This window comes from Panthera uncia, chromosome C2, assembly GCF_023721935.1.
Source record: "Panthera uncia isolate 11264 chromosome C2, Puncia_PCG_1.0, whole genome shotgun sequence".
NCBI classification, from domain to species: Eukaryota; Metazoa; Chordata; class Mammalia; order Carnivora; family Felidae; genus Panthera; species Panthera uncia.
The window spans coordinates 57674208-57690938 of record NC_064810.1 but is presented as its reverse complement, the minus strand read 5'-3'; the positions used below and the strand labels follow the sequence as shown (position 1 = coordinate 57690938).

The following is a 16731-nucleotide window of genomic DNA, read 5'->3' as shown; positions in this document are numbered from 1 at the left end:
AGACTGGATCTCTTAGAGGAGAGAAACTGTAGTTTTACAGGAAAGGGCATGGATGCATAACGAGGTGAAGAATTAGACCATCAGTGCACTTCCCCTCCACAAGAACACACTGCCTTGACTTGACTTGTCTTGCAACAGCATACTTAGTGTGTTAGGTTGTGATCATAGAATGGTTGGGTCATGAAATAACATTTCCTTCCTACAGACATCTAGAAAGTCATTAAAGATGCTCAAAGTTACAGTTTTGCCGCTACAGGCATATTTAATAGAGAAAAATGATCATTGATCACTAAACTTAGAGTATCACCACAAGTGGAGGGAAATTAGGATGGGAGTACATAATATGAGGGTGCTTTCCATTTCATAGAGCTTAATCTCTAAAACCTTTGACAGGAATGTATGGAAAAGTCAGAGAATTTCTAATCATAGTGAGATTATCTTGACAATTGCATGAATACTTTGCTTAGGCACCATATTATAAAGCTTGGCTTATGAATTTCCTTTATCCCTCTGTCATTGTTCCCTATCTTGCCTTAAATATATAATGTGTATTTATATTGACTAAATCACCAAATTAAAAAAATAATGAACTTCATGTTTTCATCTGGGCTTTAAAACAAGCAATAACAGCTCTAGCTTATTATCTTAGTTAAATAAACCATACTCAACCACAATAAATTTGATTCCTAATTATGGAAGTCTAGACTTAACTTAAAGTTGATATATAATTAAATTTCCTTGAAGGGAGTTTTCAAATATGACTAAAGTCTATTTAAGTATATGGGAAAAGTATGTGATATAAATCGATAGATAAGAATATACTTCTACTTGCTAATAAAAGTTTAATCTTTAATATTGATGATTTTCTTTAGTGAAACAAAATATTTTCTTTTCCATAGGTCTTTCTAGAAGCCTCACCAATTTAATTAATGGAGAAAGTCTGATGACCTCTATAATGTCTTTGATTATGTTTAATAGTATTGATGATATTAATGGCAACCTACAAAAGGGGAACAATTCATTAGGTAAGGACCTATTTTTTTCCCTAAATTTCTTAAAATTAGAATCTTGTATTTTCTAAAAGCTGACATGGATATTGTAATCTTTTACCATAATTTATGCTTGTACAAATATAATCGTGAGCATTAGTATAATGATTTACCCTTTACAAGCACTACCACATATTTCTTATTTAATATTTGTTGTGGTTTTATTGTGAGACTCGGTTGAGACTTTTCATGAGGACGCTTATAGGGGAAGCATTCTACAGACCTAGGCTGAGTCCAAATGCTCAACAACAAGAACATGAGAGATGTTGTTTTCTATGAGTTGAAGATGAACTTGGAAGACAAGCTAGGCAGTGCACCTGCTGGTGGTGAGAGGGATGCAGCCATTGCCCTTGGCTTCACTGGGGCACCATGGAAAGCTGTCAGCTTAAAGAGCAAGTGTGAGTGACATGGCCATCTTCAGGGCCTGAGAATAGGGCTTTAAGCAGAGAGATTGCAAGGCCTTCATGAGTTCATTTACCACATTCAGAAAACCCTGAACCTAAGTATCGTTGATTACTCTATCATATGTCTGTGTATTTTATATATATAATGAATGATACATGCACACTATGATGAATGATTATAAAATATATAGATGTGTAATTATCACTCAGGACAAGAAATATAGTGTCACCAGCAATCCCAGAACCATCTTATATGCCCCTCCCTGATCAAAACCCCATACCCTCTTCCTGCAACAGTGGTTCTCAGAGGATAGTCACTACCTTGGGCAGGGCGGCAGGAGAGGGTGTCCACAGGACACTTTAAGGATGTCTATGAAGTCAAATATTTTCAAAGTAATATTAAGAAGTTATTTACTTTTTTTAGTGTGCTGCTATTTGCACCGATTTTGGAAAAGTGATGATTAGAGTCTCCTGGAGAAAATTCTTGACGTATACTATTCCACTCACTGGATGTCTTTTGTGCCCTAAGGCCTTCTGTGGCATTATCTCATTTCACCCTTCTATCGTCCTGAAAAAAGAGCATTTAAGGGGTGCTTCCAGACTACATTCTAGTGCATCAAAGGGGTCTTTAAGATGACAAATAATACGTTATATTGGAGCCAGATCCTTCTACTACCCCCTTTCCCCAGCAATTAAGTATATCTCAAATTACTTTTCTAATCACTCAGGAAGAGGAAGTTTTAGCTATATGTAGTGGCTTTCATGGTCCCTGGAAACTACCTCACTGTTGGGCAGCCAATGTTCCTGTTTACCTCTCTTCTGACCCATCTTTGCCTTACATCTTCATAATCAATGCCTAAAACTAAGAATTAAAGATTATTTTTTTCTGAATAACACACATTCTAGGGATCATCACCCCTCTCATGTCTTCCTCAAGGGAGCTCGTCCACATGGTGGACAGTTACCCTACTTGGGCATCAGGAGAACCCACCTTTAGCCTTGCTCTATATCCAGTTAGCTTACCCAGGCCATGGCAACTTGGAACATCTGTGGTGAACCTGGAAACCCAATTTAGCACAGGAAGGTACATCTTCTTTAAGTGCTTCATATGTTCCATCTGTGGTATGTGAGAAAGTCTAACTACCATAGACATTCAACCTCTTCCAAAATCCAGACCACACAAGCAAGTGATATAATATGTCACTCAGAGAGTTTTTACCATAAGACCTCCTGCAGATAGGGCTTTCCTGAAGAAGACCAGGGTGAGCAACACAGAGAGGTCTATGTTCAGAAACATCTTAAAAACTCAAGGACCACTCTTGGGGGAAACTGAAAAATGCAGAGAGGTATCATCATACGTGCTGGTTGGAAGGATCCATGCCCAGGCCCAAACTTGGTCCAATATTCTACTAAGCTCCATTTAAGATAGTAAATATTGACCACAGAATGTCAGAGAACCTTATCAGAGTTGGCATCTACAGTCTAATCGAGAGAATATTTTTTATATTCACTGGCAAGTCAAAAGAATATAGGGGGGTACTGATATGGAAATTCATTCATTAACCCATTCATTCATTCATTAATACAACAATTATTGGGGCGCCTGGGTGGCGCAGTCGGTTAAGCGTCCGACTTCAGCCAGGTCACGATCTCGCGGTCTGTGAGTTCGAGCCCCGCGTCGGGCTCTGGGTTGATGGCTGGGAGCCTCGACGGCTCGGAGCCTGGAGCCTGTTTCCGATTCTGTCTCCCTCTCTCTCTGCCCCTCCCCCGTTCATGCTGTGTCTCTCTCTGTCCCAAAAAAATAAATAAATTTAAAAAAAAAAAAATACAACAATTATTTATTGATATGTACTATGTGACAGTTCCTATTCTAGGCCTTAGTGCTTCAACCATGAACATAATAGTCCCTGCTTTCACAAAGTTTGCTTCATAATTTTGATAATAATTAATAGAATAGAATTTTGTGTTTAGGTTTCAGAGGAGTAAAAACTATAAGTAGTCACTCTACAATAATAAAAACTCTGCTGAAGGAGGAAGAGAACAGTGAACTTATTCCCTCAGCCCTTAGGAGTTTCTCTGAATTTTTAACAGCGTTGAAAGAAAAATTTCCTTTAAGAAAAAAGATGTATGACAAGATTTGCTGATATTTCATTTATACCAATTGACAAAATAGTGAATCAATAATTTTTGGATAACTCAGATAATAATTATTATCTTTAAAAACTCATGCAATTATTTAAACACTGTTGCTCTGTCTTTTGAAGTTAGCGCATATTTCATAAAGAGAAAAATTAAGAAGAGTTACTGTACTTAGAGGTCTGTCTTTTCCAATTTGCATAGGAGTTTAAAAAATTTGTAAGAAATATTGGATTTGCTTTGAGGTTTTTCCCAGTCTAATAATTACATTCAGTAAACATTTTCCTGATTAGAAACTATTTTCCTTTCTTAAAAAAGAAACTGGGGTGGGGGGGCGCCTGGGTGGCTCAGTCAGTTAAGCGTCCAACTTCGGCTCAGGTCACAATCTCCCGGTCCGTGAGTTCGAGCCCCGCATCGGGCTCTGTGCTGACCGCTCAGAGCCTGGAGCCTGTTTCAGATTCTGTGTCTCCCTCTCTCTCTGACCCTCCCCTGTTCATGCTCTGTCTCTCTCTGTCTCAAAAATAAATAAACGTTAAAAAAATTTAAAAAAAAAAAAAGAAAGAAACTGGGGTGCTTGGGTGGCTCAGTCAGCTAGTCATCTGACTTCGGCTCAGGTCATGATCCCACAGGTAGGTTCCTGAGTTCAAGCCATGCTTCAGGCTCTGTGCTGACAGCTCAGAGCCTAGAGCCTGCTTCAGATTCTGTCTCCATCTCTCTCTTCCCCTCCCCCACTCACACTCTGTCTGTCTCTCTTTCTCTCTCTCAGAAATAAACATTAAAAAGAGAAGAAGAAAGCAACTTTCTTCTTTTTTGTTTATTTTATTTTGAGAGAGAGTGCAAGCATGTACCTGCATGCCTGTGGGTACAAGTGGGGGAGGGGCAGAGAGAGAGGGAAACAAATAATCCCAAGCAGGATCCAAGCTGTCAGCACAGAACCTGACATGGGGCTCGAACTCTTGAACCATGAGATCATGGCCTGAGCCCAAATCAAAAGTCGGACACTTAACTGACCGAATCACCCAGGCACCTCAAAAAAGAAAGCAACCTTCAAATTGGGTCTTCTAACTCCCATTCCCTGCATCCTTCTGAAACCAGAGTCGACCTCCATTCTTTGTTTCAGTTGTAGGAGGTACTAGACTCCCCAGATTGCCATTACGGGTAACCCCATGCCTTGAACAGGTATGACCTAGAAGGCCATTCCTGAAACTCCCCTTCCATGTTCATACTATCCCTACAGATGCTACATCTTTCCACTTAGCAGACCTAGAAACATGGACACAGGACTAGGTAAGAAGGAATCTAAATTGTCTCAGCACTCTGAGCAGTGTGCTCTCCCATAGTGGACGTTTATAAATGGGACTCATAAAAGATTTTTTTCTCTTTCATTTTGCCACCTCAGAACACAGTTCAAGATATACTTACTCTCAAATTTAGTCTCGCTTTTTGTTGTGGTTGCTCTATTTTCTGTTGGCCATTCTTTGTTTTCATTTCGTTCTTGCTCTCCACCTATTCTGTTGCAGTTGACCCTTCTGCTTTCCTGACCCCAGGACCTGCTTTTATCTGTGATTCAAATTCTATTCCTCTGTTCCTCACCCTGTAAAAGTGGGGGGATTTTCTCACCCACTGGCATGCCTGATTCCAGCAACCAAGGCCATCAAGGGCTTAGGCTTCCTGTTTTCCTGGGAAGGACGTCATAACGATTGTGGAAAGAAATTTGGCAAAATATGACAATATCAGTAAAGGAGCAACTATTCTTTAGTGCAAATTCCACTTCTGGAGCCTAAGGAAGTAATCAGAGAAGTACAAAAAACCATGTGCAGAAATATACACAATATACAATGCAGCATTTTATCAGGGAAAAAACTGGAAGCAAATGAAATACTCAACAATAAGGAACCAATCAGTTGCTTTGACAAGCCACAACAATACAGGAGATTCACTAAGCTGGGACCCAGAGGCATTCCTTTTCTGTATTTCCTGTGTGTATCATGTTAGATATAGAATATAAGTTCCAAGAGTTTGGGGACTTTCTACTTCTTATTCATTACTGTATCTCCAAAATTTATTACACTGTTTGGCACTGAATAAATGTATATTTCTTACTGGGGATCAAAAGAAGCTCTTTAATGAAACTGACTGAATTTTGCCAACTTGTATGGCTCTCAGCATTTGAATAGAAACTCTTTCAATGTAGGAATAAGAAAATGCCATACATCTACCCCAATGGCTAGTTTTAAAGATAGGAACAAAAAGAAAAGTTGACCCAGATTATCACTTAAAGTTAAGATCAAGTAAGCTCTATTAACTATTTTCTGTTTGTTCCCCTTTCTTTCAGTTTTTGACATCCTATTTGAAATTTGGTCTTATTTTCTAGCAAGTTTCTTGTTTGGAATTCTGAGTTCAAAACTGATCCAATTGTGGATGGCTACTGTTTTTGGTGATGATGTCAATCACATAAGTCTCAGCTTGTCAATTCTGTACCTCGTCTTTTTTATTTGTAAGTCTGGGGCCTATGCCTAAAATTAAATGACACAAAAAAACTCAATACAAAGATACGGGAAGATACATACCAGGCAAAGTTGGTAAAATAAACCATTCAACTTATCTGGAGGAATGTTTTTTTAAAATAACCTATCAGAATTGATAAAAATATTAGTATCTATACAACAGAAATCAATGTGTTAAGATATATAAAGTAAATGCCAGTATAAAAGACAAAGGAATTTGACAAAATCACAATTTCAATGAGATACTTTATCATGCCTTTCCCAGATAATTTCATAACCAATTGAACAAAAAATAATTATGGCTATAAAAAGATATAAATAAACACTTAAGTGTTTGGTTTATAAGATATACAGTCTTATCTTCCCAAACCAAATACATATCCTTTACATATATACCTGTAGACCATTTACAGAAATGAACTAGACTCGAAGAGCATTTTAATAAAATCCCAAATATTGTTCAATCACAATGCAATTATAATTTACTAATTACAAAAGGAGGGTCTTTAAAAATAGTCATTCTAACAGCCTGGAATTAAATATACTTTTCTGGACAGCTTTTAGATCAAAAAGGAAATCAAAATAGAAGTTTCATATCAAGTAAGTCTAAATATTAGAAAATCTATCAATATTATTAATCCCTTTGCCACCATTTCTTCCTCACAGGAGTATGGTAGTTATTAATCATTCATCATATTACTGTTTTCTGATGCAGCCTCAGAATCTCATTCAACCCTGCTCTTCAAGACAGCCCTGCAAAGGACTTGGAGTTAGCATGTGCAGTAAATATAGTAAAACCTTGGTTTGTGAACATAATTCTTTCCAGAAACGTGCTTGTAATCCACAGCACTTTGTTTATCAAAGTGAATTTCAAGAACCATTCGCCCAGTTGTGATCACATGGTGTTTGGTGTCGCATACTACTTGTATGGCAAGACATCACTTGTTTATCAAGTTAAAATTTATTAGAAATGTTTGCTCATTTTGTGGAACACTCACAGAACAAGTTATTCACAATCCAAGGTTTTACTCTAATACCTAGTTATCTAGTTACCAACTTATACTGTGCACTTTCATTTACACTTAGGAGTAAAACAGTTGCCTATTCTCATATTGATGATTTAAAGTAGTTCTGGAAGCTTTAGCTAATGCAATAAGAAAAAAAAAAAAGAAAGACATTTATCCATAATTTTAAAAGAGAAAATGATGTCATTAGTGACAACATTTTAAATTACATAGAAAACTCAAAAGAATTAATTAGTAAACTAAGCCCAAAAGGCTTTTTAATAGCTTGATATAAGATAAATATACAAAAAAAAATCGTGTTCTTATAAGCCAGCAGTAGTTAGTTAGAAAATATAATGAAAATTTGATACTCGTTACATAGGCAAAAACTTATAAAATATAAAGGAATAAACTTAAGAAGTTTGAGTCTAAACATGGAAAATTATAAGAGTTTACTGAGAAATATAAAATTGGAATAAACTGAAACAGAGAAAATCTTTTTAGAATTGCTAGACTAACAAGAGTCATTATTTTCATGTCTGAGGAAGGAAAGGTAGAATATAGGATCTTGAGGCTTCCTAACTAATCAGGAGATTAAAGCCAATTATAACCAAGTGAGTTTATAGAATCATATTAATGAATTAATAGACATCTAGGGAACAGCCAGTACAGATACATTCATCACGTACTACTTTAATTGTGGATACCTAAATTTCTACAAAAATATATTCCAGAAAATATAATTTTTCTCTAACATTAATTAGTAAGTGAGCATAGCCTCAAGGTTAAGGGTTATACCCCCCAAAATAATTATAAACTTTTAGAGCTAAAATGTCTCTATAAATATTTTAGAAAGAAAACTTCTAGGACAGAATTTCCTGAAAACAAGGTACAGAGGAAATATAAATCTAATGTAAAAGGACTTTCACTCCAACCTGGCTTAATGTTCATATTATTAGTATCTTCAAGATATTCCCTATAAATATTTTCCAGGTGTCACTGTTACCTAATAAATTACAATAACTAGTCCAGGACTTGATCTCCTCAAAGTGCCCATGTCCACATTTTCCTCTTCTTTTATAATTCAAAACTGACTAACCAAAGTGTTAGTTCCTGGCTTAAGGTACCATTTCTAGCCAGGACTAAACTAAAGAATATAAAACTTGTAATTTTCCATCTCTGGAAGGGAAAGACTCGGTAGTGTGATAATGATACCAATTTCATAAAATTAAAATGTATTACAGTCCGAATTAAATAATAGAAATTTGAGGGGGGGGGTTGAAATTTTACAAAACAATTTGAAATATCATCTGGAAATACTAAATGTGAGAATAGACAAGATAGCTTAAAAAAAAAGTGGAGAACTTTCTCTATTAGGTAGGTATTAAATATTTAACAAGCCACCAGTAATTAAAATACAACTGTTGTAACAAAGTAATGTAAAGTAAGCCAAAGAGATGGAAGGGAAAATAACTGATCCAAATACACCTGGCAATTGACAAGTAATGGCAATATGATAAAGGTGGAATATCCACAATACTCTTTACTATTAAAACAAATTTTAATTTTTATTTTTATTTTTATTTATTAACTAGAACAGAGTCTGCTAAACAGTAAGTGGAAAAAAGAAACTAGTTACAGAACTCTATTACTGTACAATCTCATTATAGCTTTTTTTACTGTGTGACTTTGTGTGCATGTATGCTTGATGTATGCCATGGTGAGTGTTCACTGGGAACTCACTCCACTGCTCTCAAAGATCTTGATCCAATTATCTTAAATTCCCAGTTCTTTAGCCTCTGAGCACCCAAAGATCTATCTCCTCATGATTTCTGAAAAATTTTGTAGGTTAGCTCCTCATGATCTCTGCTACCTCCTTTTAAATATATAGATGTTTTTGGTTCTTAGTAAATTTTACTGAAGATGGGGACAAGGAAGCTCATAAGGGAAGTTACATTATGTAATTCATGATTTTATAAAACCTGACAGCTACCTTTAATCTCACTTTTCCACGTTTCCTGCTTAATTTTTACCACTTGTGTCCAGTATTGTAATTCAGCAAGTATCCTTTAATACTTGAAGCTCCTTTTTGGGTCTCATTCTCTATTCTCAACTAGCTTATCAAATTATTTCTTCTGAGAAAATGTAGTCCTCTCCATTATAGAAATTCCAATAAATTTTTTGTTAAAATTATACCTATCCTGCTTGACTTAGAGTGGGCCTATGTGTTAATAAACCCATCGTAAGTTGAAAATTTCGTAAGTCAAAAATGCATTTAGTATATCTAACCTACTGAACATCATAGCTTAGCCCAGTCTACCTTAAACCTGCTCAGAACATTTACATTAGTCTACAGTTGGGCAAATCATCTCACACAAAGTCTATTCTATGATAAAGTAGATCTCATGTAATTTATTGAGTGCTGACTCAAAGAGAAAACCAGAATGGTTGTAAGTGTATTGGTTGTTCGCCCTCATGATCGCCTGGCTGATTGGGAGCTGCAGCTCACTGCCACTGCCCAGCATCACAAGAGGTTATGCTAGACTGAGAAAAAAAAAATCAATATTCAAAATTTGAAGTACCATTTCTACTGGATGCATACTGCTTTCACACCATTGTAAAGTCAAAAAATTGTAAGTCAAACTTGCATAAGTTGGGGATGATCTGGACCTGAAGCCTGGGTCATTGAATTATGGGTCCTCTTTAAAAAAAATTAAAATTAAAAAAATACACACACACACACACACACACACACACACATATATATATATATATATAATCTCTATACTGTACCATATTATTTGGATTTTTTACATTGATAATATGCTACTTTCATATTGCAAGGGGGAATATAACTCTACTACAGCTACTTTTAAGAATATTCCAGTTTTTCATGCTTTTCATTCTCACACAGTAAATGCACCCAAACAAAATTAAACTGGGGAAGTATATCCTTATTGGGTTTCTACCAGTTTGACTCCCTTAGTCCTGCCACAAAGTCAAACCATTTCTATCTCCTACTGTCTCCCAAGAAAGACAGCATATGAAGTGGGCTAGTCCAAAAAACCCATTTGCTCACTTCCATTTTATCCCTCCAGAGCCCCTCTAAAAACATGACTCCTGTAGAGGGTGCTTTGGCTGCACGAGAACACAGTAAAAGAGTTTTATGAGCTTCAAATTGTTGGCAATGATCTGAAGCCAAAACTGTGCAAGAATGTTAGACGCCACAATACAGCTGGGTGTGAATCTGAGGAGGAAGAAGGACAATAGGTGGTGGTAATAACCTGCAATATAATCCAGTTGAAACCAAGTAGGGTAGCCTCTCTATAAAGTTACTATACTATCAAGATATCTGATATTTTCATCTTGAGCAAAATTTGTACCACTGTTGATCTTAAATTAATACTTTATATTTATTTCTTTTTAAAATAGGTGAACTAGTTGGAATGTCTGGAATATTTACCCTGGCCATTATGGGACTTTTTTTAAATTCTACCAGTTTTAAACCAGGAGTTGAAGCACTTCTTCTAGAGTGAGTAGCTAGCATATTTTCATATTTTTTCATGCATTGGCCGCTATAATATTGTAATAATAGCTATATCTATATCTACATATCTATCAAAGTAAGATATTGACTTGAAAACTACTCAATAAAAACCTTTCCTAGAAACTCTATTGCTTGTGTCTTCTAATCCTCTAATTTTAGGCAAAATTTGTAACCTTACCTGAGTTCATGTTGGCTCTATTTTCCCCCTAATTCTCTCAAGTCTCTGACCATCTACTCGGTAATTCCCAGTATAATCCCACTAGACAAGGCGAGGACTAAGGTAAGGCAAGCGAGACACTCATCACAGGCACAAAATTTAAGAAGGTGCCAAAAGACTCAGTAATCAAGATAAATAATCTTTTAATGCAATACTTTTTGGGGGCGCCTGGGTGGCTCAGTCAGTTAAGCGTCTTTCTTCGGCTCAAGTCATGATCTCAAAGTTCATGGGTCCAAGCCCTGTGTCTGATCTGTGCTGACAGCTCAGAGCCTGGAGCCTGCTTCAGATTCTGTGTCCCCCTCTCTCTCTGCCCCTCCCCTGCTCACAATCTGTCTCTCTTTCTCAAAAATAAATAAACATTTTTTAAAATTTTTAATTAAATTTTAATGCATTATTTTTGAAAAAAAAGAAATTAATGCAAAAAAACCCTGGTGAAAATGTAAACATTTTAAAGAAATATTAGAACAAGACTACTGATAGTTCCTTTTGCTTCAAGCTCCAATATGGCTCAGCCTGGCGCTGCTGCTAGAAGACCAATATTTTAAGGACAATGAAGAGATGGCATGCAAAGCAAATTAAAAGATAAAGCTAGGGCATTTGAAGAGGATTGGCAGTGTTATAAAAGAAAATATGGCCATATGTACAAATTTACAAATTGTGCCCTGCTCAAGGGCATCCAGCTTAGGGGAGAGTGGAATTTGTGCCAGCCTGCTAGAAGGGTGCTTTCTGTAATGATACAACACACAGGCTGAGAACTTGACTTAACTCGCACAATGACAACATAGAGTAAAAGAGGCCCTGAACATAATCAATGATTTTTGGAGTTTTGCAGGATGTTATAGAAGATAGAATAAACTCAGAAGTCAGAAGTTTGAAAGTATAGAATCTTAATAGAATTTTGGAACTCTTTACTGAAATTTCATGTCAATTACAAAGGAAGCCAATTGTACCAACACCTAGGCAGAATTACTTGGGCCACAATTAATTATTGTAGGAAGAAATAAAAATGTTACATGTTTTAAATCTGATTTTGGGAAGTGATTCTGAAGTCTCCCTTCACCTTTTTGCTCTAACTAAATGCTGGATCTCCCCTGAAGGCATTTACTCCCTTGCTTCCTTTAGAAGTTGTTTTTCTCACCCACATCCTGGGTACTACTGAGCCTAGAGTTGAGGCTGGTGATCTTTCTATACCTTAAAGTCATTTCTAGATCACACTTTCTCATTCTTCCCGAGAAGAACCCAGTTTTGAAGCTCATGCCATCAGATTTTACTCTCTGCCACTCTCTTGACTGTAGTTATGTCTAGATCCCTGAATCACACTCTCCATTTCGTGAAGATATTGACCGTCCTCTCACTGTGACTCTCCAGCACCATTACCCCATCACCATTCTCAGTGATTTCAGTTAATACCCACACAGTTGATCCTTCTATTCCACCTTTCAGTTCCTGGACCTCCTCTCTTCCTATGAGCCTGTTCAGCCCCCCTGCTTCAGCCACCCACGTACATGGTCATATAAATGAGCACATCATAATCTCAATGTTAAGAATCTTACTGTCAAAAATATGACATGTGTCAGGTCCTACTCTCCAAGACAGTAAAAACCTAAGATGACAATAGCAAATCCTCCTATATTCTACAACAATCTGCTGCAGGGCCTTGCGACTCTCCAAGACAAGGGGATCATCATCTCCCATGTTTTCAGCTTACAGCCTCTAGGACCCAGATTTGAACAGTTCTGCAAATAGGCTGACACTACACTGTGTCAATCTTATGACCTTTTACTGATCTTCATCCACCTCACTTCCTTCTTACCCAAATCATTTCTTTTGTTTAAAACCACCTAATAACTTCTCATCTCTTTTGGTAATAGGTAAAGTCTTTTTAAAAATTTTTTTATTTGTTTTTTTTTTTACCTTTTTAAAATTAATTTTCAAAATTTAAATCCCAGTTAGTTAACATGTAGTGTAATAATGGTTTCAGGAGTAGAATTTAGTGATTCATCACTTACATATAACACCCAGTGCTCATCCCAACAAGTGCCCTTCTTAATATCCATCATCCATTTAGCCCATTCCCCTACCCAACACTTGAGAGCAACCCTCAGTTTGTTCTCTGTACTTAAGAGTCTTTAATGGTTTGTCTCTCTCTCTGTTTTAATCTTATTTTTGCTTTTCTTCCCCTATGTTCATCTATTTTGTTTCTTAAATTCCCCATATGAATAAAATAATATTTTTATTTGTCTTTCTCTGACTGACTTCTTTCACTTAACATTATACACTCTAGTTCCATCCACATTGTTGCAAATGGCAAGATTTCATTATTTTTGATTGCTGAGTAATATTCCATTGTACATATATACCACTATTTCTTTGTCCATTCATCAGTAGATGGACATTTGGTCTCTTTCTACAATTTGACTATTGTTGATAGTACTGCTGTAAACATTGGGGTGCATGTGCCCCTTTGAATAAGCATTTTTATATCCTTTGGATAAATACCTAGTAGTACAATTGTTGGTTTGTTGGATAGTTCTACTTTTAATTTTTGAGGAATCTCCATACTGTTTTCCAGGGTGGCTACACCAGTTTGCATTCCATGAACAGTGGTAGAATAGGTGGATAAAGGTGTCCTCTTTATCCTCATCCTTGCCAACATCTGTTGCTGCCTGAGTTAATTTTAGCCATTCTGACAGGTGTGAGGTAGTATCTCATCGTGGTTTTGATTTCTATTTGCTGATGAAGGATGAGCATTTTTTCATGTGTCTGTTAGCCATCTGGATGTCTTCTTTGGAAAAGTGTCTATTCATATCTTATGCCCATTTCTTCACTGGGTTATTTGGCTTTTTGGGTGTTGAGTTTGATAAGTTCTTTATAGATTTTGGATACTAACCCTTTATCTGATATGTCATTTGAAAATATCTTCTCTCATTCTCTTGGTTGCCTCTTAGTTTGGCTGATTGTTTCCTTCACTGTGCAAAAGCTTTTTATCTTGATGAGGTTCCAATAGTTCATTTTTGCTTTTGTTTCCCTTGCCTCCAGAGACATGTCAAGTAAGAAGTTGCTGCAGCTAAGGTCAAAAAGGTTCTTATCTGCTTTCTCCTCTAAGATTTTGATGGCTTCTTGTCCTATGTTTAGGTCTTTCATCCATTTTGAGTTTATTTTTGTGTCTGGTGTAAGAGAGTACTCCAGGTTCATTCTTCTGTATGGAGCTGTCCAGTTTTCACAACACTTTTTGCTGAAGAGATTGTCTTTTATCCATTGGATATTATTTCCAGCTTTGTCAAAGATTAGTTGGCAATACATCTGTGGGTCTATTTCTGGGTCCTCTATTCTGTTCCATTGATCTGAGTGTCTGTTTTTTAGCCAGTGCCATACTGTCTTGATGATTACAGTTTTGTAATACAGCTTGAGTCCAGAATTGTGATGCCTCCAGCTTTGGCTTTCTTTTTCAACATTACTTTGGCTATCTGGGGTCTTTTCTGGTTCCATACAAATTTTAGAATTGTTTGTTCTAGCTCTGTGAAGAGTGCAGGTGTTATTCTGATAGGGATTGCTTTGAATACATAAGTTGCTTTGGATAGTATCGATATTTTAACAATATTTGTTCTTCCAATCCATGAGCATTGAATATTTTTCCATTTCTTTGTGTCTTCTTCAATTTCTTTCATAAGCTTTCTATAGTTTCAGTGTATAGATTTTTTTACCTCTTTGGTTGGATTTATTCCTAGGTATTTTATGGCTTTTGGTGCAATTGTAAATGGGATTGATCCCTGATTTCTCTTTCTGCTGTTTCATTAATTGGTGTATAGAAATGCAACCGATTTCTGTATGTTAATTTTATATCCTGTGACTTTGCTGAATTTAGGTATCAGTTCTAGCAGTTTCTTGATGGAGTCTTTTGGGTTTTCCACCTAAAGTATCATGTCATCTGCAAAGAGTGAAAGTTTGACTTCCTCCTTGGTGATTTGAATGCTGGTCACAGCCTAGAGTAATTAGCCTAAATTCAGTCATAAAGAAAGTATTTTGAATGTTTTGACTTAACATTTCCTAATATAGGATGTTTTATATTGAATTTTTCTCTAATAATGCCTAGGTATTTGTGGTTCTTAAATATAGTTCAAAACTGAAAATTCTTATTTTTTTAAGTTTATTTATTTATTTTGAGAGAGAAAGAGAGAGTAGAAGGGGCAGAGAGAGAGGGGGAGAGAGAGAGAAAATCCCAAGCAGGCTTTGCACCATCAGTGCACAGCCCAGTGTGGGGCTTGAATTCACAAACCGTGAGATCATGATCTGAGCTGAAGTCAGACGCTTAACTGACTGAGCCACCCAGGCACCCCTGAAAATTCTTATTAATGTAACAGGGAAAGATTTAATTTTTATACTGAATTTGTTTTTTGGCCAATCAGGAGTCCTGGAGAAAAAATAATCATTATCTTTAAAGGGTAGCATATGGTTAAACCAAGCTACCTTCATCTCATAAAATGGTATTCATGTACCCTTCTAATCTTTTCAATTTATTTTTTTATGAATATAATATTGTGACATTGAATACATAAAATTCATAGAATGTACACATGCTCACAAATCCCCAGTGGAAAATCTACAAAGGGCACTCATTAGAATAAAGGATTAATTTACATCTTCCAAGGACTAGCTAGATTTTAGGACAAGCCTTCATCCTATCATTGTGTAAAGCAGACTGGCAGTTTAGTATTTTTTTTAAAGATAAATGATTTTAGCTCTTTCCAATGATACAAGGAGTTCACAATCAGTATTCTCAAGCTACATGAACCATAATGCCCGAATAAATTCTGTCAAATAGTACAACTACAACCAAAACATGTTTTCAAAATCAATCCAAAAGAAAGACACTAATTTACCTGTAGTGTAAACTGATTAAAGTTGCTTTAGAATTATTTATTTACTTGTCTGAGTGCTCCTCTCTTCCCAGTTAAATTATAAGCCCCTTGAGTGTGTAGGTAAATGCATTAATTACCTTTATTTTCTTCTTCTTTTTCTTTTTCTTCTTCTTCTTCTTCTTCTTCTTCTTATTATTATTATTATTTTAATGTTTCATTTATTTTTGAGGGGGCACAGACAGAGGGGAGGGAGGATCTGAATCGGGCTCTGCACTGACAGCAGTGAGCCCAATAGAGGGCTCAAGCTCACAAGCCATGAGATCATGACTTGAACCAAAATTGGACGTTCAACTGACTGAGCCACCCAGGTGCCCTGTTTTTATGTTTTTGACTAGGCCTAGCACAATGCCTCACATAGATAAGCCTTGTGATAAATGTGTTAGATTAGTTAACTATAATTAACTACATTTTTTTCTGAAAATGCAGATTCTGGAATTGTCTATCATTTGTTGCTTTTCTTATGGTGTTTACCTTCACTGGACTTCTAATTCCTGCACATACATATTTATATATATCATTTTCTGATATATATTATTCATTAAATATCTATTTCACACTTATTGTTTTAAGGTAAGAATTTCATTTGAATTTTTCTATTTATAAGGCATTGACTAAACCCAAAGAGATTTTTTAAATAGAAATGTTTCATGCCTTAGCATGAATATGAAGAATTGCCTTTTAAATTTGCCAAGGAATCACTAGCAAATTAGTGTTTTAGTGTTTTTTGTAACTGTATTAATTCCGGTTTTAACTGAATTTCAAAGCAATCTAAGCACTTTATAAAATTTTTGATAAATAGAATGAAAAAAACCTTTCATAATTTTACTACCTAGAGACAACTGCTATTAACATTTGGTATATTTCATCCAATGTTATTTTTCCGATGAGGTTTCATAAAGTTCAACACTGATCTTAAATAAAAATTCTATGTTGCTTTAGTTTGCCTAA

General features: G+C 35.9%; 1 protein-coding gene across 2 annotated transcripts in view; it reads left to right on the top strand.

The window, feature by feature from the left end:
- SLC9C1 (solute carrier family 9 member C1) overlaps positions 1-16731 on the top strand; it is an 89694-nt gene that overhangs the window by 8599 nt on the left and 64364 nt on the right. For both annotated transcript variants that reach the window (XM_049628170.1, XM_049628169.1), the window contains exons 5-8: positions 900-1025; positions 5925-6086; positions 10533-10632; positions 16210-16353. In XM_049628170.1, the coding sequence (XP_049484127.1) occupies positions 900-1025; positions 5925-6086; positions 10533-10632; positions 16210-16353 (532 nt within the window). The remainder of the gene's footprint in view (positions 1-899; positions 1026-5924; positions 6087-10532; positions 10633-16209; positions 16354-16731) is intronic.